General features: G+C 56.8%; 1 protein-coding gene across 4 annotated transcripts in view; it reads left to right on the forward strand.

The window, feature by feature from the left end:
* Positions 1 to 4446: 4446 nt before the first annotated feature.
* FRMD1 (FERM domain containing 1) overlaps positions 4447 to 22577 on the forward strand; it is a 38160-nt gene continuing 20029 nt past the window's right edge. For 3 of the 4 annotated variants that reach the window (XR_013992374.1, XM_081035335.1, XM_081035337.1), the window contains exons 1-5: positions 15259 to 15374; positions 15519 to 15635; positions 20357 to 20447; positions 20798 to 20877; positions 21321 to 21397. Coding sequence is in view for 3 of the 4 variants with exons in the window: in XM_081035335.1 (XP_080891461.1) it covers positions 15567 to 15635; positions 20357 to 20447; positions 20798 to 20877; positions 21321 to 21397 (317 nt within the window). In the remaining variant the exon portion in view is untranslated. Of the gene's footprint in view, positions 4508 to 15258; positions 15375 to 15518; positions 15636 to 20356; positions 20448 to 20797; positions 20878 to 21320; positions 21398 to 22577 lie in introns of those variants that run through there. The other variant, XM_081035336.1, reaches the window with a different exon arrangement.

A 22577-nucleotide genomic window follows, 5' to 3' on the forward strand; every position in this document is an offset into this window, starting at 1 on the left:
GTTTCCTAGCAAACTGCCAAGCTCTCCTTCAGAGTGGCCGCGCCATTTTTCATTCCCAAGCAATGCGGGAGTTCCTGCTGCTCCATTTAAAAACCAAACAACGGGCCGGCCCGGTGGCTCAGGCGGTTGGAGCTCCGTGCTCCTAGTTCTGAGGGCTGCCGGTTCGATTCCCACATGGGCTATTGGGCTCAACCACAAGGCTGCCGGTTCAACTCCTGCAAGGGATGGTGGGCTGCACCCCCTGCAACTAGAAACGGCAACTGGATCTGGAGCTGAGCTACGCCCTCCACAACTAAGACTGAAAGGACAACAACTTGACTTGGAGAAAAGTCCTGGAAGTACACACTGTTCCCCAATAAAGTCCTGTTCCCCTTCCCCAATAAAATCTTTAAAAAAAAATAAAAATAAAAAAAATAAAAAAAATAAAAACCAAACAACAACCAAGTTCCCAGTTTTTGACGACTGTTCCTTTAGAGGAAGAATCACTTGGCGGGGCTGTGGGCCAAGCAGGGTCTGAAGAGAAAGCCGACGTCCAGAGGGGCCGTGCAGAGGTTTTCACAGGACACGAGGGGCAGCGACAGAGCCTAAGTAGCCAGAACACCTAAGATGGAGCCGCGCGTCAGCGTGTCCCTGGTTTCCTGGAACTAGAGCTTCGTTCTGCAGCAAGGTCAAGCTTTTCTTTCTCTTTCTTCATTATTATCAAATAACTGTTCACTACATAAAAGGACACGAAAACAAAAAACCTGAAATCTTAGTACTTTGGGTGTATTTTAATGTATTTCCATGCAAACATTTTTGTCTATAAAAACATAATTTTAAAAAATGATTTTCCTGCCCTCCTCTGCCTCCTCTTCCAGGCTGGAAATTGTATGTATTTTTCTAGGGAGAGAGAATCATTAAGTTCTCATCTAAAAACGTTAAGAACCATTTGCTGTATTATCATGTAGATGTCACATAAGAAATTGCCTGGTGTCATATAAATGTCATACCAGAGACTGACAAAGAACTACCTCTCCAGGTTGGTGACACTTTAAAGCAGCAGTGGATCCGGGCAGTGCCAACTTCTGCCCGAGCACCTTGTAGAAAAATGAGGATTGGCGGAGCTGTGCGTCTTGTAAGGCAGACCACGTCTATTCACTGTGGCCCGTTATTGTGACTCTGACTTTTAATTTACCTTCTTTAATTATGCAAAACAGTTGTTGCTGTGTGTCATAACTGCTCACGTGTGCTAACATCAATGGTTGGCTTTCATGCCACCTTTCTCAGAATAGCCTCACATGTACCTGCTGCAACCAGGCATCTGTGACAGTTCAGAATGAACCCTTAGAGAACGTGACCCAGAAAAGCCAACACAGCCAACTTCAGGTGCCTGCCCAGCACTAGGAAGATGGATTCCATTCAGGCCATCTCTGCTGAGGACAGGATGAGGGAAGTGGCTAGACCATGGTGTGGGGACAGAGCCCCAGAGAGCAGTTTCCAGGCTCTCGGCCTCACGTGGAAAGGTGCTGGCTTGGGTAGTAAATGGCCATCAACTGTGATTGGATGGCCATCAGCTGTGGCTAGTTGGCCGTCAGCTGTAACCAGTGAGCCATTGGCCACTGATATAACTGCTGTGGGTACACTAGCAGATAATGGGGGCTAGCAAGAAGGTGGTGGGTGGGCTGGCAAGCGCTGATTGCAGTTAGCATGGCGGAGTGTGGGTTGCAGATTGCAGAGAAATGGACAGCAGGTTGCAGACAGTGTGGCTCCTTCTTCCTGTGTCTCCAGCCCAGCTGCCAGCAAGACTATAGTGGTATGATTCCCCTACCTATGGCTCTGTGGGTGTTCCTTTTTGGCCTCACCATGTCCTGCATTCTTGTGTGGGGAGCGGGGGCTGAGATCCCGCCTGCTGCCCTGCATGACACATGGAGTCCTGGAAAGCGGGGTGACCTGTAACAGCAGATTTAGATGACAAGTTGGGAATTCCAGACTGTGCAGCTGGTAAATAGGGAACTTGGCAATCCTTTCCCACAAGCTTATAAAGAAACAAACACAGAAGCTAAAGAACATGCAGACAGGACAATGCACACTGTCCAAACATCATGCCACCTGGGACCCCAAGCCCTTCCTGAGGTTTCTGGAACATTCTGGTGTGTGGTATCCTGTCCCCAGCACCCAGGCCTTTACCGTCTATTTTGTCCTTCTTGTGAAAGCTTACAGAGGGCTGGGCCATCTTCATTTGAGTGGGTCATTGCTCTGTTACTGCTAGCGCTGAACAGGAAGAGGAAAGGAGAGTAAGTCAAGACCCTCAGAAGCTCCTTTCTGTAAGCCAAGGTGTCCCGTACTTTCATGTGTTACGTGCTTAGTTCATACTGTTGTTTATTGTTTTGTTGCGTGGAAAACAGCAGAAAGGCTAAATCTTGCATTGCCCTTACCATGTCAGGCACCACATGTTTTACAAATATTAACTTAGTTAATCCTCAGACACACCTGTAAGAAATAGTATTAACCCTATCTTATAGATGGAGAAACTAAGGCAGAGAGAGATTACGTAGCCCAAGATCACATAAAACAAAAGTGGCACAGTGGGTGTGTGACCCCAGAACCTACATGCTTCACCATAAAACTTCCTGTTCATTTACTTTGAACTGATCCCATGAGGTGATGGGTAGGACTGTGCTGTTCTGAGGGGTAAAAAGTTAAACCAATGTAACGGTATTGTTATCACAGCTGCTGATAAATTCCCATGTTCTCCACGTTTCTGTCTGCCGACTGGTGAGACCGGTCTCTGCGTAGAACAGTGAGAGCAGGCGGCAGGCCCTGGAGGAGGCTCTCCGGGCTTTGGAACGGGCAAGTCTGTGTCCTGCTTGTTCAGCCATCACCTTACCAGGATTTTGATCCTCTCTGACCCTCAGTGTCCTCCTCGGTCAAATGGAAGCTTGGTCCTGCCTTGCTGAATTCAATATAATATTGAATGATTAGTAGATGGTTGCCGTTCTTTAAAAATCATTTGTGCCCAACTAGGAGACTTTCATGGTTGAATGGGGGGAGAAACATAAAAAATGACACTGCAAATGAATCTGTGGTACAATTGAGGTTTGAACGAAGTCAAGAGAGGACCCAGCGGGAGACGTGCCTAACTGGCGCTGGGCATGGGTTTACCCAAGTTGTTAGCAGTGTGGCCCTGATACAAGAATTCAGTCACTGAGCCAATAAGCAAGGTGCCAGCGACTCTTCTTAGTGTTGGGTTTCAGCGGTAAACAAAACAGATGGAATCATCTGCCTGGAGGGGTTTACACTCTAATTAGGGCTAAAAAGTAAATGTCCTATACGACATAACGCACACTAGAGAGGAAAACAGCTGGGATTGGATGGACGTCAGGGCAAGTGGGGTAAGAAGCAGAAGTTTGAAAAAGGATAGAGGTGGCCTCACTACAACGTGGTGCCAGAGGTGCCGGAGGCAGCAGCGCAGGCGTTGGGGCCACTGAACAGGCTGCCAGGCGCGTTTGCAGTGAAACCTCCTCTGCGGTGTCCCCGTCTGGCCTGGGTAGCCACGCGGCAGCACCACAGTTTGGGACATCCGTTCTTCCCTCACTGCTAAAGGTTTCTCTCCAGGTCACCAAGTTAGAGCTCTTCCCTGGTCGCAGAGAGGGTGAATCCAGTCTAAGCTTCAGGACTGCTCTCTCCCAGCCCCTCCCAAGGCCCTGGACCCACTCTTGTCTTGTGAGCACTTCCCAGCCCTTCCAGGGGCCCTCAGGCTGCAGAAGCTCGTCTCCCACTGACCCTGCACCGTCAGTGCACAGACGCTCGGGGCTCACCCAGTGCTCCCACCACGCGGCCCGCTGAGTGGGTTCCTCTCCTGCAGGACATCAGGGCCCCTCCCCCCCAGGCAGACCTCCCCACGAGTGGCCTTTGTGCACCCAGCGCCTGAAGGCCAGTGGGCGCTGGGGGCGCTGGCGGAGGCAGCACAGGCTTCCAGCTGCGGTCCAGGCGGAGCGGTCAGCGAGAAGCTCCAGTGGGGCTCAGCTCGCCCGCCGTGCGCGCCTGGCCTGTGATGGAGCCCGGAGAGCGTCCGCTGGGAGCTTCTCAACCCTCGGAGTCTGGGACGCCACCAAGAGGGCCCAAGCTGGGGCGACACGGGGGCAGTGCGACCCCCTGGACGGGCGATCCGGGGGCAGTGCAACCCGGGAGGGGGCAACCCCTGGACCGACGACCCTGGGGCAGTGCGGCCACCGCACGGGCGCCCTCAGGAGGGTGCGACACTGGACAGTGAGGGCCCTGGGCCTGGGGGACGCTGCCAGCCCCGCGGCCGCCCGCCCTGTCAGTCTTGCGGGGTGGGGCGGGGCTGGGGGAGGGGAGGCGGCGCCGGCCAATCCGGAGCCCCGGCGCCCCCCCGCCCCGCCCCCCCCCCGCCCCCGGGATCGCGCTCCACTGCGCCTCGGGGCGGGTCCCCCCCAGACCGCGTGTCCGCCGTGGACCTGGGACCCCCACCGGGAGCCGGAGCCGGACCCCAGCTGAGAGCCGGCAGGTGAGCGCGTGGACCCCGCAGGCAGGGTCGCCTCGTCCCTGCGAGCCCCGCCGACAGGAGTCCGGGGACGCGGGCCCTGGCGGGCGGGCTGTCCTGTCTGTCGCTGCCGTCACTTTTCTGCTTTTGCACCCTTAGGTCCCGAGGGGGAAGGTTAGGGCCTCCCACGGGCCGCCCAGCCGAACCTGGCGGCTCCTGCCAGCCCTTCTGCTCCCTGCCTCCTACCATCCTTCCCCCACCTGCGCCCTGTCCCCTCCTCTCACCGCGCTCGCTCTGCGGTCCCCTCCCTGCTCAGCCGCACCCCTGTGGCTCCTGTGCTCCAGGCAGGGGCAGGGGCACCCGGTGCTCTGCATTCTGGGTTCCCTCCCCTACCCCACCCTCCATGGAAGTGTGGCCTCAAATGTGGGTTTTCTGAGCTTGTTTCAAGAGGGCTAGACTCTCACAGTTGTTTCAAACAGACCCGGAGGAACCTGCAGGAGGGGCTTCTTCCCTGTTCTAGGAGGTTCCTTGTTTCCTGCACTTTGGGGGCGGCTTGAAGCCTGGAGAGGAGACACCAGGCTGGGGAGGGGCTGGCCACCTGCAGGGTAGCAGTTCCCAGGACTGCATGCCTGCCCATGGGCCACTTTGGGTGGTTTTGGATGGGTGTGCGGGGCAGTGTTTGTGGGAGACGTGGACATAAGTTGATAAATGACATCTTAGCATTTTAATCTAGTTGAGGATATTTCCTTCATTCCTGAGGCCAGCCAAAGATCCCAAAGATCGTGTTTTCCTCCTTTCCGAAAGTAAGGCTGGAACGGAAGGTGAGAAGAATGTAGGGGGGTGCTCAGGAGGGTCCTCGAGTGTTGGCGTGAGAAGGTGTCATTTGTGGTCAGTGCGTGTGTGTGGGCACCTGGCCCTTTCCAGAGCTGCAGTGGGAAGGGTGACGCTAGCTCAGGGAAGGGAGGCCCGGAAACACACCTGTCCCCCTTTTCTGTGGGGCTTCAGCCCCCCGTCCCATTAAGTATTAATAACATGGTGACAGGAGACAAAAAGTAAACTGGGTCCGGCACCCACCCACCAAGTTTGGGGAGGGGAGAGCAGGTCCAGCCAGCTTTTCTAGAACAAGTAGCCAGACGGGGGCCTGAGGACACTGGCCCTGCCCCTGAGGTTGCTCTCCCTCTGTGCGGGCAGGTATGGACTGCCAGCTGCGTGTTTGACAGGACGAGGCTGTAAGTCCCACCTCCCACTCCCACACTGAACAGAGGTGTGTTCATTTCTCTTGGACTTTCCAGGGATTTTCTAGTGACCAGGGTCATGGTGACATGAGGACACAAGAGGCCCCAGCCACTTGCCGAGCTGGGTTTGGTTAAGCGAGGTGCAGGCCTTTTGGGTCCCAGGTGAGCATTTTTGTAGGGCCCATTCTGGACATAGGCTGGAGGCCAGTGGGCAGGTGTGAGGTCCGGTCTGTGACCGGTACCCAAAGGCGGGGCTTTGGGCCGGAAGGTGCTGTGTCTGGGCGCTTAGGGCCTTGTGCAGCTACACAGAGAAAAGCTTTTCCAGAGAAAGCAGCCGTCAGCGTGGCTGAATGTCCAGGATTCTGGTCTCGCACCTGCTCAACCCCTACAGTGAATGAGAGCCGTGAACTTGAACCTCAGGAAATCCTAGGCCCCTCCAGGTCAGAGCAGGGCCTGCTCACCTGTCACCCTCACCCGGCCCAGGTGAGCAATGACTGTCAGGTACCATGTCCTCAGCCATGCCCTCCGCCCCCTGAAAGGGCCCTCCCTGCAGAGGGTCTGTGCTCCGTCTTCTAGAAGCACAGTGAGTTCTGAGGGGCTTTAAGCAGCCAGCCCTGGGTACTTGAGCCATCTTGCTCCTGCAGCAAGTTCAACTCCATGGGTAAGGTCTAGAGAATGTGTGCAGCTTTTCAGCACATTCTCTTGCCTGTTTGTTTAATCCCCACAGAGGTCAGTCCAGAGGTCTTGGTGTTGTTTTCAGGCAAGTGGGTAGGCCCTGACTCGTCGGGCCAGCCGGACTCAGAAGTGCAGATTTGGCCTGCCTGCACAAATGCTCTTTGTTGAAGGTGAGCAGTTATTTATATCTATGAGGTGTCGTGTTTGTTGTGAAGTCTCGGCATTAGATGGTGGTTTCCCACCCGAATGGCTCCGTGGCTTGTCTGAAGTACCCTCCTGAGGAGGCCTGGCCCCTCAGCACTTGACAGGAATGCTGCATCCTGTTTTCAGAGGACTGGAATTTCAAGGGCGGCTCAGGTCTTTGCACTTCAGGGCGGGACCTTGGGCCTGGGACCGGCTCAGATGACATCTGTTGTCCCAGTGTAGTTGTCACTCACAAAAGTGTTCTGGTCACCAGATCTTACCTCTTCTCCTATCCTGTTGACCATGTGACCCTAGGCACCCAGGGTGGGGGGTGAGGAACAGCAAGTGGGCCACACGTCTGCCAGGGCCCATCCCGGTTCCCTGGGTTCAGCTCCTCCCCACCCTGAAGCCCTGGCTGGAGGCTGGTGAGAGCTGGCCAGGCTGGGTCAGCTGCAAATTGTTCTCCCAGGCAGCTGTGGGAGCCGGGGGACAGTGACTGTCAGTTATGAGTCAGGCTCGTGCCAGGACCTGGAGTCAGCACTCTGTAGTTCTCACAGCACCCGCCTGCGGCTTTGTGACCAGCCTCTCAGTGTCCTGCTGATGGCACCTCACAGGCTTCTCCTCTGGGAGCCCTTGGAGGGACACTGGTGATGGTGGCCGCAGCCAACAGCCCCTCATGGAACAGCGCTGAGGTCCGTGAACTCGGGGCACACCAGCTGCGCCCCACACTTCCCAGGAGGCCCGTCAGGTTAGCTTGCAGCCCCTCCCACTTGGGCATCTGCTCCACTCCTGGAGGTCTTGCCAGGTGTCTGTGTGACTAGCTAGTTAACTCGATAAACCAGTCCCTGAGAAGAGGTGCTCCCCATGCCCCCAGGTCCCACGGGGCCCCTTGGGCGTCCCTTAGCTCCCTCCGGCCTCAGGCCCAGGTTGGTCCACGCTGACACCTGCTGCCACAGGCAAGCGTCCCCTCATCCAGATGCACCTTTGAGGTTGAGAGACCTTGCTGTCCCCTCTCCTTTGGTCTCTTCCAGAAAGAGAGGATGTGTATGTCTGCGGGCACCCAGGTGGCCGTCTGTGTCCCACCGTGACCGGCTCTGTGGTCGCTTGAACAATTGACATTTCACGAATGGCATGTGTTGGTTTAAAATTCACCTGCTCCTGTTGGTCTGAAGTTCATTTGTATTTCCAGTGGACTTGACTCTCTACCATTAACATTGTGGAGGTGCTGGGACGCACGGGCTTGCTCAGGGCTCTTCCCTTTGGCCGCTGAGGGTGACCAGGCACTGCATGCAGCAGCTCCAAGCATGGAGCTGCTCGGCCTGCAGCTGCTTCCGGAAAGGTGCTGGCTCTGGGGGCCCTGGCAGGAGAGCCGTCTGTCCTCGCCGAGTGGGGCTCGCACTCTCTCAGCAGAGACCTGTGGGGTGCGGGTTGGGTGCCAGTCTGCATGCCAGGTATCCTGGTTGAGGCCACTTGCTTTGTCCAAGCTCAACAGGAAGGAGGTGGAAATGGGTCCAAGCTGAGGCCAGTCTGACCCCAAGCTCAGCTTTTCCTCCCGACCGTGCTTTCCAAGTTGTGGGTTCCTGACTTTTAGAAGCCCAGCTTAGGTTTTTATTTCTCTGACTCAGTGAGCAGTTAATAAGTCAACTCCCCAATCACAGTGCCCAGTGGAGAGCTGACTTTTCAGCTGTCAACCAAGGGACAGTTGGGCAGGAGACGTCCCCTCTGGGCATCAGCACAGAGGGAGCTGCTGTGGGCGCCTGGTCCTGCTGGGCTGTCAGCGCTTTGTCTTGTGGCGGCGGGAACACCGCATTGTTTTGGCTGCTCTGGCCCAGCACCCGCTTCTATACAGTTCTGAGCCCCGGTTTGTAAACTCATAAGGTTAAGTCCAGAAGAGCCAGTCCCGGTCTCCTTCCACGGGACCCGTCTTTGGTTAGTTCTCTCTGGAACTGCAGGCTCACACCGCCTTCCCCACATGGGGTTGGAGAGTGTCAGCCCTATGCACGCCTCGTGGACGGCTGCACCCAGGACGTCTCTGGCCTACATTTGCGAGGCCCCTGCGAGCTCAGGACCTGCCCTGGCATCTGGGCTGGGACATCCCTGGTCTCATTAGAGATGGGCACTGCAGCTTTGTGGGCAGGGTAGAAGTGTGGGCTCGGTGTTTGGGTTCTGGTCTCATGGGTCAGTTCTGTTCTTGTGCAGTTCTCTTCTCTGTTTTGGACCTTGGTTTCCTCCAACTATAAAATGGAAGTACTATGAGCCTTTTGTCTTACGGGATTGTGCATCTGAAAGCATTTGGAACAGTTTAAAGCCTAAATATATAACATAAAGGTGAAATAGAAAATGTATTTAAATAAAATATAAATACAAATGTAAGGCCTTAACCAGGCTCCCTGGAAGTTAAACCTCAGCTGGCAAGAGGGCAGGAGGATGGAACAGGCATAGACCAGGCTTTGCTGAGCAGGGGGGCGTTTCACGGGCCGTCAACCTGGAGAAGTTACCCAACTCGCCCAAGATCACCTGCTGGTGAGTGGCCGGTGGGGACACAGGTCAGCTGTAAAGTGCAGGCATCTCCCTAGACTCTCCCACACTGAGCACCAAGCCCTGAGGGTCACCATTCAAAACCACAGCATAGCGCCACGCCACACAGCACGATGGCACACGCCTGTGACAAAAGGAGGCTATCCCTTAGAGTCCAGCTGCACCAGGGCACAGCGGCCTCACCCAAGAAGCGGAAGGTCGACATAATTCCGAAGGGCAGCTCTCCGGGGGCTGTTCAGAGAAGGTCCAGCTTAGTGCCGTCCACTCGGAACAAATTCGCAGTTAACAGAGTCTCCAGGAGCTTCCAAACGCTTTGGGCACCTCTCCATCCTACGGTTTCTTGCTGCAAAGACTGAAGAACCTCTCTAGAGTCTTTATAAGAAGACTGTGAGCCTGTCTTGGTTTACGTTTCTAGGATACTGCTATGACCTTGAGTAAGTAAAAACCTTGAGGTTGGTCCAGGAAATCTGAGCCACCCTGTAAAAATTAAACAAATGTATAAACTTGGAAGGATCCTTGTCATGCTGTAGAGTGACATTTCCATATGGGGTTGGCCGTGGCCAAGTGTAATGCCAAACATGTCGGTTCACTACCGTGCCAGTGCTTGTGTGCAGGCTGGGGGAAGGGTGAGGCCCACGTGATAACCCCGAGCTAGAGTTCTGCAGGGGGCAGCCCACGTGATGGTCATGACCTTGAGTTCTGAAGGGTGGGGAGAGGGTGTGTGTTCTAAAGAGGGTAAACCCGTGTGATAGACTTGACCTTGAGTTCTGAGGAGGCAGAGCACGCGTGATGACCATGGCCCTGAGTTCTAACAGCTCCGTGTCACAGGCACCATTTTCCCTGACTGGACGTTGGATGCTCTGTAGGAGTCAGGGCTGCCTCCATCCATCTCTTGTTTGGCCAGGTCTGCCTCGTGGGACAGCTGCTGTGGAGGTCACACTGGTGGTGGGCTCCTCATTGGGCCAGGCGTCCATCCATTCAGTGCGTCTTTACTGAGAACTTACTATGGCAAAGCGCCTGTCAGAGCCGTGGGCACCAGGAGGAACGAGCTGGCTGTGGAGTGTGTAGGAGTGTCACTCAGTGAGCCAGACAGGTAGTGAGCAGCACATCGGGGCCCCATGGAGTCAGAGGAAAGGGAGACGCGAGATGAGCCTGCGTGTGGCTGGAGCGAGAGCTGTGGGCCGCTGGTCACAGAGGTGACAGTGGAGCTGAGACAAGGGTGAAAGGCCGGCCACCCTAAGGTGTGCTAAGAGCAGCCTGGGGTGAGCCGGGAAGTGCTCGGTGACACGGGGCGGGCAGGCCAGTTCCCGTCCCGCAGGGCAGCAGCCTGCCGGGCGGGGGCGGTGGGAGGCCCGGGAACATGGCTCTCAGACCGGCCATTCCAGACAGTTCCTTCTGACAGCACACCTGCTCCAGAGTGAGGGAGATGCGGGGCTGGGCCTGGGCCGCCAGTGCTGGGGCGAGGCTGGCGGGCAGAGACTTGGGGGTGGCTTCTAATTGCCCTTCGCACTGCAGTGAGTAGAGTGGGCTGTGACCCCGCTCAGCTCGTTGGCCCTGTGGGTGCCTGTGGGCTCGCATTGCACGCAGGGCTGGTGCTGGAGGTGTGGTCCCTGGACCAGGACAGCAGCCCGGTGCTCGGAAGTGCCACTTCCCGCCACTTGTGTTGCCATGAGCCCTTCAGGTGACCTAGGCGTGTGGTGGCAGGGCCACTGGAGAGGGGAGGTGTGGCCCTGCTGCTCCCACCAATTGCAGATCCCGGGTGCAGAGAAGTCCCACAGAGGTGGGCGGGGGTGCATGGGGAGCTGGGGTTCGAGTGGAGTCCTCAGAGGACAGAGAAGGATGTGGACAGAGGAGAGAGTGGAGAGGACACTCCAGGTTGGAGAGCGACTGAGCCATTTCTGGGGTGCTCTGAGCAGAGTCTGCGGCACGGGACTCCAGCAGGGCCCTGGGCTTCCAGCCTGGCCCCTGAGGTGGGGGCTCTGCAGCCCCACAGTGCTGAGGGGCCATGCTGAAAGGCATCTGCATGACAATAACCTTTTAGTCACCAAGGGTTGTGTCAGTGACTCAGAAGATTGGGGACATCCCTTGCCTTTTCCCAACAAGTCCTTGAGAAATTAACAGGGCACCTAGAAGTTAACAGTGCACTTTCGTGATGACAGCACTGGCAGTTGGCAGGTCACGTTTGCCTAGGGGAGCCCAAGGCAGAGTAGGACTGGGCCCAGACACACCTGAGACAGGCTGCAGCTCCTTCCCAGGCCTGCGGGAGTTGGCTCAGGCCAGGTAAGGAAGGGCTCCTTGACAACCTGGGATCCAACAAACAGAAGTGAAATTGGTAGAAATGCCAGGTGGCAGCCTGGAGACCCAGATTCCTGGGTCAGCTCTGAGCCTCAGTTTGCAAATCCATAAAATGGACATAACAGCCCACCTAAGAGGATGGCTGAGAATATTCCAGGCACGTAATGGATATTTTTTTAACTCAACACATATTTGTTGAACGCATACAATGGGCCCAGAACAGTTCTCGTCAGTGGGGATACAGCTGTAAGACTTTGTGGCGCTTCCTTCCAGGGGAGAGAGACAGACAGTAGACAAGTCAATGTGTCAACTTATGCTCGGTGCTGAGGAGGACAGTGAGCCTGGGGATCACGGAGGGCTGACTTCTGGAAGCAGTGAGGGGACAAGCCAGGCAGACATGCTGGAAAGAGCTTCCATGCAGAAGAGCAGCAGGTGCAAAGGTCCAGGGGCAGGAAGATTGGGCCAGAGAGCCGACAGCTGTCAGAGGGGCTGGAAGCCCCCCGTCACCTTCAGAACTGCGCTTCTCCTTTGCAGGACGTGAGAGTGTGTGCAGACATTGAGCAGGAGTGAGACCATCTGCCTGGTTTAGCAAGATGGCGGGGGCTGAAGTATTGTGTGAGGGGTGTGAGGGGAGCCTTTGCAATAGTCTAGGTTGAAGACGACAGAGGTGTGGAAGTGGGAACGTGCAGGTAGGTGCTGGCATGTTTTGAAGGTAAAACCATCAGGATTTGCTCCGTCTGGAATTGGGGCAGGAGAGAAAAAGAAACAAGGGGACTCCCAAGGGAGTTAGCTATAGCTGGGATTTGGGGTGCAGCGCTGTCCCCAGCCCCTTGCCCTCTGCTCCGTTCCAGTATCCAGAGGCACAGCCTGTATCCAGAGGCACAGTCACAGCTAGCTGCTTCCTCCGGGCCGGGGCCTATAATGTAATAGTGGTCAACCCAGTTACCATTGGCATAGGCGACTGTCACTCACAGAGGAGGCCTGCAGGGAGAGAATCCTAAGAATCTGCTCTCTGTGCTGAAAGGGGAAATTGGAGCCAGGAGCAGCCACCAAGGGCTGGGGGACCCGGCACTCCCCCAGCTGTAATTAACTGGCTCACTCCTTTCCTTTCCTTCTAACTCCCTCCCCCAGTCCAGGCAGTAAAGAAGCCAATCATCGTGGGGAGCAATGTCAGGGCTGACATGGTTTGATCGCAGGGGTCCTCTGCTGTCCCACTGAAGGGAGCTGGTGACAGTGACGGGAGGGGGCAGTGCGGCAGCAGCCCAGTTCACCTGTGAGCACCTTCGGCCTTCAGGCCCCGCCCAGCTTCTCTGCCTCAGTGTTGGTGTCTCTGCAGTGGGACTGGGGATGTCCTTCCCTGGCTTGTCGTGGGTGACGGGCTATCTGTGGGACTGGGGGCCAGCTTCCCACGGGCCCACACCAACCTCCATCCACCGCTGACACCTCTGTGCTTCTGGGCCATGGAGCACCCCAGCTCTGGGCCCCCCAAGTCTGTGCTCTGGGGTCCACATTTTAAACCTCCGTGTGGGAGGGCGCAGGTATGAGGGGTGGGGTCTTAGGAGGGGCCCGGGAGGTGGGGGTGTTCTTGTACCTCACACTCCTCCCTACCAGGCCTGAGACTCAGGGTGCAGCTCTGAGTGGTGGGAACAGGACCACCTTCCACCCCACCCAGGGCTGCCCTGTCCTCTCTGCCACCAACTAAGCAGCTCGACGTCTATTCAGACTCCTTCTTCCTAAAATGGGTCATTGTGCCCATAAGAATCCACTCCATAAAGAGCCAGGGAAGTGGGTGGGAAATGGTCCATGGCTGTTGCTAGTTGTGCGGGAGAGGACACGGGGACAGACTGTCATGGAGACTATGTGCACACACACACACCTGCTGGGAGGGAATACCACTCTGGCAGTGGTCGCGTTTCGTGCCATCTATTGAATGACTTTTTGTGTTTTTCCACTATTTCATGAGTTGTTATGTACGTGTATTTTAATAGCTTTACTGAGGTGTGATTTACGGGCTGTAAAATACATTCATCTTAAGTCAACGATTGAATGCACTTGGGTAAATTTACGGATTGCGCAGACCCCATCTGGTCAGGGAACGTTCACATGGCCCTGAAAGGGACCCCCATGCCCGCCGCGTGCGGTCATCGCCAGCCCAGTTAGCCACAGCCTACCTGTCTCTGGGCGTTGCCTTTTCTGCTCATTTCTGGACTCACACAGGTGTGTGCATTGGGTTGGCTTCTCCCTGCCGGGGGATGGCTCAGATCCTCGTCCACGGACAGTGCTTTCCCTGCCCAGTGGTTTTTCCTGCATTGTTTTGTGAAACCTGGACTTTATGGATTTAAGTTTCAGAAGCTTTTTCTAGAACATTCTTAGCAAGCCCATCTCGTGGTCAAGACCAAGTATTCAGAAGAATGAGAGGGGCAGAGAAGAAACCTCGGGGTGCAGTGTAAGGAGGCCAGGTCAGGATGGGGTTAGGGGAGACCCCTGTCCTGTCCCCGCGTCTTTCCAGATCTGACGTCACACTTACCACTTGGCAGACTTGAATAAGCCTGTTCAGAAGACAGTCGGTGTTTAGAATGGCATTTATTTGGGGGAGCTGGCCACATTTCTGTGTTTTCCCAAAGGAGGGAAGCTCTTATCTTCTTGAAAAGCCCGAGGACAGAGGTGCTTGACGGGTGGGAAGGTGTGGTGGGTGGAGGTGATCCTGCTGACAAGGAGCCTTTGCAGCCTTTCCAGGAAATGACTGCACTGCCACCGACACCTTGGGACAGTGTGGTCCCTTCTCTGGCCCTGGGACTTCCCCAGATTGGGGAGCCTGTGAGACGCTGAGAAGGAAGGACCCTGGAGCAGGGAGTTCCCTATCTTTATGGGAGTCTCTTCACTGCACTTACCAATAAACACGGGACTTTCCTCCCCTCTTTTTCTCACTAGAGGTGTTTGGAGCTCGTTTGCTAACTGTCACCTAAAGCACAGCCAGCACCTGCACAAGCAAGCAGGGACAGGAGAAGACCGAGGCCAGTTCCTGCCTCTGGGTCACTAACTGCTCTGCCCCTCCTGTGTCCCTGCCCCACCTCGGGCCCTGCCCGCTGTGGCTCCACGGACTGGGTGTGTCTTGGTGTGAGTGTGCCCGGGCACCCTGCCCCCTCACGTGATGGCCATGTGCTCAGACACGCGTGCGAATGAGCATTTGCTGCCGTCCTTGAATAACAGAGCGTTGGTGACCTTTAGTCAGTGGGTCGCAGGCCATCGAGCCAACAGACTGAGCACAGGGAACGCCCGAGCTCAGACGGCACGAGGTCCAGACTCTGTTGGCTGCTTTTTTAAGACTTGCTAACTGGCCGGCTGAAATGACAGACATGTGTCTGCAGAGGAAGAGCTTTGCCTTCACCCTGGAGAGAAGGGGCCCGGCTGCAGCCTCTGATGCCCCTGGAGACAAGCCCCAACTCTGGGCGGAGCTGGGGCAGGCCTTGCAGGGCAGGCAGGCGGAGCCCACGGGGCCAGATGCTAGGGGCAGCGGGAGCCCTGCTGTGTGCAGGCTGGAGCAGGCACACCTGCACCTGCCACGAGGTTTCACTCCTGGACCCCACGGTCATAGAAGAATTGGCGTCAGTTTCTGAAGGGGTCTTTGGGGACTGTGAGGGCAGCTTTCTGGGTTCTGAGGCCCCTGCCACCCGCCGCCCGCTTCTCTGGGAACCTGGCAGTGTCCTCGCTCTCTGCATCCCGCGCTTCCCAGAGCCCTTTCTCTTGGTCCCGGGGACGGAGGAGGAGGCAGTGCCAGGCAGGGAGAGCGGTGCCAGCCTGACATTGTTTATTTGCATTCCACTCAACCCGACACATCCCAGCTATTTACAGCCCTGGACCTTGTCCTGTCACTGCTGGCTGGGACCCGGCCCCACTGCTCGTTTGTCCCTTCCCAGCCAGGAGCTCAGCAAGGAGTCTCCTCCTCTGGAAGCCCATGCAGCTGGGTGAGTGTGGGGGCCATGCACCCCACCTGTGGCTGGACAGTGGGGGCCGCCCTGGTGCTACTTGGCCCATCCCTCCAGGTGGCACGCAGGCTGTGGCTGCTCCGCCCTTCCCTGGCCATGCCACCGACTGGTTGTCTCCTACAGGCGGTGATGGCGGGGGCCCCTTCCTGAGGCTGGACCGGGAACTGCGACATGTCCGTGGAGCTCAGGGACGTCCTGGTGCTGCTGCCCACGCGGGAACAGCTGCGGCTGGTTGTGGGGGTGAGTGTGCAGGAGAGTGGGGGCGGGGCGAGTGTGGGGCAAGCGTGGCCGACTGGGGTACGTGTGGGGTAGGGTGACCGTGGGAGTGACCGTGACGGTGAGTGGGGGCAGAGAGCAGGCAGCAGGACAGCAGGGTTGTGGAGTGAGCATGGGGACATCGGGGCTATGCGCCCTGCTCTTGCCTCTCTGACAGGATCTGTCACTTATGACCCCACTGCCGCCTGACACAGTGTTTCCCTCTCGCTGTCTGGCTCATGGCTGTGGCTGAGCCCACGCGAGTGTCCAGTGTCCCAGGGCTGAGCATTGACCAGTCCCTTCTGTGTCCAGCGTCCTGACCTGAGCGCTGCCCCGTCCCCTCACAGTGTCCAGTGTCCCGGGGCTGAGCATTGACCAGTCCCTTCAGTGTCCAGCGTCCTCCTGGGCTCATTTTGCTCCCAGGACCCATCCCTTTTGGAGCTGCTCCCTGTGTTCTGGGCGGGGGCGGGCCTGCGGGTGGCTGTGTCCCCACTGGGAACAGACGCTAAGGTGGGGCTGGAGAATCAGCCCCTTGGAGGCGACCGTGAGGCCTCCTGCCTGGGGACACAGAGCCACAGCCATGTTCTCCCAAGAATGTGACACCATTGGGAAGGAAGGAGCTGCGTGTGTGTAGCATGTTTTTTCCACAAACACCGAGGCTTTGATGTTCAAGACAAGTGCAGGCTGACATGGCCCTTGGTCCTTCTTCCCTTGCATTCCTCACTGCCCACATGCGGCTCCTGGCGTGGCTGACTCCCCTGCCCCCAGCTCCCACGCCCCCTGCACCTGAGTCTCCAGGGAGGTGACATCCATAGGGGCCCCCAGACACAGCTCCCAGCGCCCACTCGGGGAGAGGAGTCACCAGGCTCTTGCCCTCCGAGGGCAGCCACGAGTGCTGTGCCCAAGATGGCCGGGCAGTGGGCACCTGGACAGTGTCTGGTGAGAGGCCTGTTCGACCACCTGCAGGATCACATCTCTCAGCTTATCCTTTTATGTAACTGATCAGCTGGTTGACTCAGCCAGCACTCACAGGATGACACGTGAGCAACGGTGTAAGGACTGGCGTTCTCTACCAGGTGCGTAGCTCTCCCACAAACCTCCACCAGGGAACCCACTGCTCAGACATCTGTGGTAGATAACTGAGACTCTGCTGCTGGCCCCCACAGACCCACGTGGGAGGGCCAGCGGACGCCCACAGGCGGGGCCTGCCCTCACCCAGCTCACCTCCTCCCGGCCCTCCCCACGCTACCGGTTATCCCGGGGACAGGACGGCTCCCAAGCAGTCATTTTCAGGGGACTGGCTCTCCCCCCCTCCATGGTGAAGCAGTACCCCAAGGACTAAGTATCTAAGTAAGAAGAAAGGGCTTTTCACGGGAATTATGGGCTGGGGGCAGGGTAGGACTTCCAGAGGGAGCAGTTGTTTGGGGCCTGGGGACTGCAGACAGCCCTTAACTGCCCATCACCTGTTGGGGTCACGGGGACTGGTCTGAGAGCAAACACCAGTGGGGACATGCCAGGCCAGGCAGGGCCCACCTAGGCTGTATGCTGCTACCCTGGCGTCCCTCCCTCACATGTCCCCAAAAGAACCAGTCAGTTCCAGCTGGGATTTTTCTTTTTTTCCTTTTTTGATGGGTATGGTGGTCCTTTCTACTTGTTATCAATTTTGAGTGAAAAAGGAAGTGGCTTTAAGTTCCTCTAATCTAGGCCATCTCTTTTCAAATCGCGGTTTCTGTCTTCCGGGAGTTTCTGAGTGAGGACACAGCCTGCATGCCGGTGGCCAGTTCTCTTTACCATCAGCTGCCTGAAGCGGCCGCTTCCTTACACACAGGTGCTGACACCCGCCAGGTGTCACACATAACCTCCCCACGCTCAGCCAGGAGTTCTCATTAGTCCAGTTTTATAAATGGGGAAACTGAGGTCCAGAGGTTGGCAAGTGCTCAGCCGTGTTGCCGAGTGCTGAGTTGGGGCTCGAGCCCGGGACTATCTGGCTCTGAAGCCCCTCTGCATTCACTGCTCTCCACTCGCCCGACGGTGGACCCCACTGGGGAGCCCCGCAGCTGTGTGGCAGGCCCCTGCTGCCGTGCTCTTTCCAGCAGGATTGCGTGGTTCTGCAGTGTCCGGCTCCCATCAGATCTGTGTGGCAGGGAGGGGTCAGCCTGCTCTTGGCCCATGACGGGAAAGCTCCGGGTAGACATTGCTGACCATGAGAAATAGCTTCATGATTCAGCTATCTCCTTCCTGGGGACACCGGGGGAGGGGAGAGAGGGAGCTCAGGGCACAGTTTCTAAGTGGCAATGTCTGTCTTACGTCCAGATGTCGCTGGCTACTCAGGCCACTTGGGTCCTGTCAAAGGAAGATGGAATCGCTTTATCTGCCTGTTTTGTTGGGTTTAGAGGACCAGGAAAACCCAGAAAATTGTCATTTTAAGGATAAGTGTGTGTGGGGACAAAGCCCCAAAAAGCAGTTTCCAGGCTCTCGGCCTCACATAGAAAGGTGCTGGCTCGGGTAGTAAATGGCCATCAACTGTGATCAGATGCCAGCAGCTGTGGCTAGTTGGCTGTCAGCTGTAACCCGTAGGCCATTGGCCACTAATATAACGGCTGTGGCTACGCTAGCAGAGGAATGGGGGCTAGCAAGAAGATGGTGGCTGGCAAGCGCGGACTGCTGTTAGGCAGATTATGTAGATCCTGCTTCCTGTGTCTCCAGCCCAGCCGCCAGGGAGAATATATTGGTTTGACTCCCCTATCTATGGCTCCGTGGGTGTTCCTTTTTGGCCTTACTGTGTCCTGCGTTCTTGGGTGGGGAGTGGGAGCTGAGACCCTGCACGACAAATGGCGCAGCGAGCAGGGTCCCCCGCATGACAGTGTGGTTTATGAAAGCCTTTGGTCGGAGCTGGATGCTCTCTGAAATGCAGCACAGCTCCTGGTAATAATGCCTTATTTGAGTCCCCTGGGACTCTCCTGTCTGCTCAGGCACACATGTCTGTGTTTAGGTCAGTGCTGACATTCACGTTAGCGACAGACTCTCGCCAAGCCTCAGTTTCCCCGTCTGGGGGTGAGATGCTGGAGCTGAGGTGCGTTTTCCAGGAGCTCCCTGCATCCTTAGAGGCACCTAAGGCCATAGGGAGGGCTAGAAGTGGACTTGCTGGGGGATGGGGGGGGAGTGTGGTTGTTTTGGCCCCACCCCGTGTGCAACCAGGACCAAATGTGAGGCCTAAGATGGAACCACAAATCTCAGCCTTGGGGGTGTGCCCACTGAGGCGCCTAGCCTGCAACGTGGCAGGGACAGAGCCAGCTTACTTTCGGGGTATGTGCAAACCATTTGAGCAACGGGAAGGGACCCCGTATCTAACTTCCCACGTCTTCACATCCGGGTACTAGAAAATCACGGGCTGCAGCAGCTACGCGTCACCCTCATGTAGGGCTGAGCCACCAGCCCCACCAAGTTAAATGGGCAACAACAAAGCCAGTCTTAGCTATTCACCACAAAACAGAGTGACATGCGGGGTGGCTTGAGACAGTATGGACACACTCGTAACAAAACAGCTTTCCCCAGGTGGGCCGCTTTCCTGGCAGAAGCCCCAGGGAGCGCGGAGCGGTCCCGTGCCACCCTTCTGTGCCAGGGCGCGTCCTCTCACAGCTGGAGGCTGCGCCAGCTGGGCCTCGAGCACACGGCTACACGGCCCGCCATGCAGGGAATTTAAAGTGTGGCAGACCCTCAGCCGCGAGGTGGGGGTGGAGTGGTGGAGAGGATAGAGGAATGTGCCGGACGCGTGGGGGGGTGGCAGGGGAAGTGCTGTGGAGGGAGGACAGACATGCCACCCAGTCCCGGGAGGGGACCCTTTCTTGAGTCTTGACTCAAATCAACGAAGTGTAGAAGAGTTGACATTTGAGACAACTGGAAATGTGAATTTATTGGATGTTTGATGTAAGAGATTGTTCGATGTTCAGTTGGAATGAGGCGTTGGTAGGATGATGTCTGATAGACTGGACAATAGATGAAAAGTGTCCTTACCTGTGTAGCCTCACGTGAAACACACCTGCTGGGCAATCACGTGGGCAGAACTAGAGATTCACCCAGTACCTTGGGCCAGTGGGAGTGGGTGCAGGGGTGGGGGCGCTCAGTCTAGGCCCAGAGTCCTGCAGAAGGTGCCTGTGGGGGGGATGTCCCCCCGAGGGGCTGCGGTGGGAGTGGGGCGTCAGGATGGGGGCTGCTGAGACCAGGGGTATTACTGGGAGGGGGGCAAGGGCCCTAGAAACACCCTCAACTCCTTCTGGGTCTCCAGCACAGCACTTTTGTCCCTTTTAGGGGTGCCTAGACCCCAGCCTTGCTCTCAGGAGTGGCCTGTGCAGTGTTGGGTTGGGGGACAGAGCCCAGTGGGCACATCCTGGCACGCAGCTCACCGCAACCCCTGTCTTGGGCGCCCCTGACCTCATGCAGGCTCCTGCATTGAGGTCGGGCACGCCCACCCCACACCCCCTGCCCCCCTCCTCCACTCCACTCTACACCCCAGTCTCTCACCAGCTGCCCTGCTGGGTTGGGGACACATGTCATCCTCAGGTGGACAGTCATTGAGAACTCTCAGTGCTGACTCCAGTGGGTAGGGAGCAGCCGGCCCCACCTCAGTGTCCCACCCTCTCCACTGCCTGCCCCTTGCGGGGCTGAGCTGCTGGGCTGCGCCCGGAGCCATGTCTCCTCTTTCTCAGGTGCAGGCCACAGGGCGCGAGCTCTTCCAGCAGGTGTGTGACAAGACTAGCATCAGAGAAGTCCACTTCTTTGGCCTCAGCGTGGTCAGAAGTAAGTAAGCTCCACCCTTGGACCCCAGCCCAGGGGCGTCAGCCTCTTCTGGGGGCGCTGAGTCTGAAGGACTCACTCCCGCTCTCCTGGCACCTGTGAGCCGTGTCTGTTCTGAGCTCCACGTTGTGTCTTCCCAAATCCCGTCTGTTTTATACCCCGTTGTCACCTACCCCTGTTACCTCAGCAGTATTCGGGCAGCAGGCAGCCCTGCGTGCTGCTCGCAGCTGGAACCCGCAGCGCACCCGTCCTGTGGTCTGATTGTACAGCAGCCACTCAGCCACACGCAGGGTTTCATTCGCAGTGACAGGGATGGAAGGACTCTCTGATGGAGGCCCTGCTTCTCTTTTTAGACAACGAGTATATGTTCATGGACTTGGAGCAAAAACTCAGCAAATACTTCTCAAAGGACTGGAGGAGAGAAATGCACCAAGTAAGCTGTACTGCTGGGTGGGAGGGCAGGGTGAGGCCACCGGGGGCCTGGGCCTCCGAGTGTCCAGGTCGGGCGCTGGTGCCAGGACCCGCCATGTTGTGCAGTGGTTCTGGGTCTGCACGGAAGGGCCACCGCCGACAGAGCTGCCCGCTGGTGGCACGCCTGCTCCCCGCGGTGTCCCCGCATGCATGCTTGAGGAAAGCCAACCCGAAGCCATTCTAGGCAAACACTCGTGAATGTTATGGGCATCACTCCACTCCGTTTTTCCTTTAAAAAAGTGACATAAGATCATCAGCTTCCCAGTTGTTAAGCCCTGAGCTTCAGCGTGGAGCTGGGATGGAGTGATGGCAGGGGACTGCCGCAGAGGCCACCACCCAGCTGCCAGCTCGCCAGTGAGGCCATTTGCATGGCCCCTCTTCTTCTCCTGTGCCTTCATCCTACAGGGACCCGGGAGGCGTAGGGCCCCCTTCGTGACCTTCCTCAGAGTGCAGTACTACGTGGAAAACGGGCGGCTCATAAGGTAACTGCTGATGACCAGAAGGAAATTCTTGGGGAGCGCGAAGGTCTAGCGGGGTGAAGCAACTTATATGAAGAGCGTGGTATTGCTGCCGCTGTGGTGGGTGGGAGGCACTATGATTCTTTTCCTCGAGATACATGGAGACTATGCTGGAACATGAGTTTTCCAAATGCAGGTACCCATATTCTCTCGGGGTGGGGGAGGCAGTATTACGTGGTGGGTATGGGTGGGGTTTGAAGGTTTCTGCTGTAGCCTGGGGCCGTCCTTCTGAATGGGGTTCGCTTGCTCTCAGCTGTGTAGCTGCACATGTCCGGCCGCGGGAAAGGGATCCCAGGCAGGTATACCCGGGGCTTCCTTCTCAGTATCGGGAGATCTGCCTTAGAGCTTGCAGGTTAACACCAAGCGCCCCGGGTGGTTCAGGAACCCTAGTTATTCCCCAGCCCAGGCAGGTCAGTGGGGCCTATGTCCCCAGGATTTCCTGATGGTCCCAACAAGTCTTCTGAGATGGAGGGGTAGAGAGTGAGGGTGTCGGGTTGTGTGGAAGGTTCTGGAGAGTGAGGGTGTGGGGTTGTGTGGAAGGTTCTAGAGAATGAGTGTGTGGGGTTGTGTGGAAGGTTCTAGAGAATGAGTGTGTGGGGTTGTGTGGAAGGTGCTAGAGAATGAGGGTGTGCGGTTGTGTGGAAGGTTCTGGAGAGTGAGGGTGTGGGGTTGTGTGGAAGGTTCTGGAGAATGAGTGTGTGGGGTTGTGTGGAAGGTTCTGGAGAATGAGTGTGTGGGGTTGTGTGGAAGGTGCTAGAGAATGAGGGTGTGGGGTTGTGTGGAAGGTGCTAGAGAATGAGGGTGTGGGGTTGTGTGGAAGGTTCTGGAGAGTGAGGGTGTGGGGTTGTGTGGAAGGTGCTAGAGAATGAGGGTGTGGGGTTGTGTGGAAGGTGCTAGAGAATGAGGGTGTGGGGTTGTGTGGAAGGTGCTAGAGAATGAGGGTGTGGGGTTGTGTGGAAGGTGCTAGAGAATGAGGGTGTGGGGTTGTGTGGAAGGTTCTAGAGAATGAGGGTGTCGGGTTGTGTGGAAGGTGCTAGAGAATGAGGGTGTGCGGTTGTGTGGAAGGTTCTGGAGAGTGAGTGTGTGGGATTGTGTGGAAGGTTCTGGAGAATGAGTGTGTGGGGTTGTGTGGAAGGTGCTAGAG

Source organism: Rhinolophus hipposideros (assembly GCF_964194185.1).
Source record: "Rhinolophus hipposideros genome assembly, chromosome: 3".
In the NCBI taxonomy this organism is placed as follows: domain Eukaryota; kingdom Metazoa; phylum Chordata; class Mammalia; order Chiroptera; family Rhinolophidae; genus Rhinolophus; species Rhinolophus hipposideros.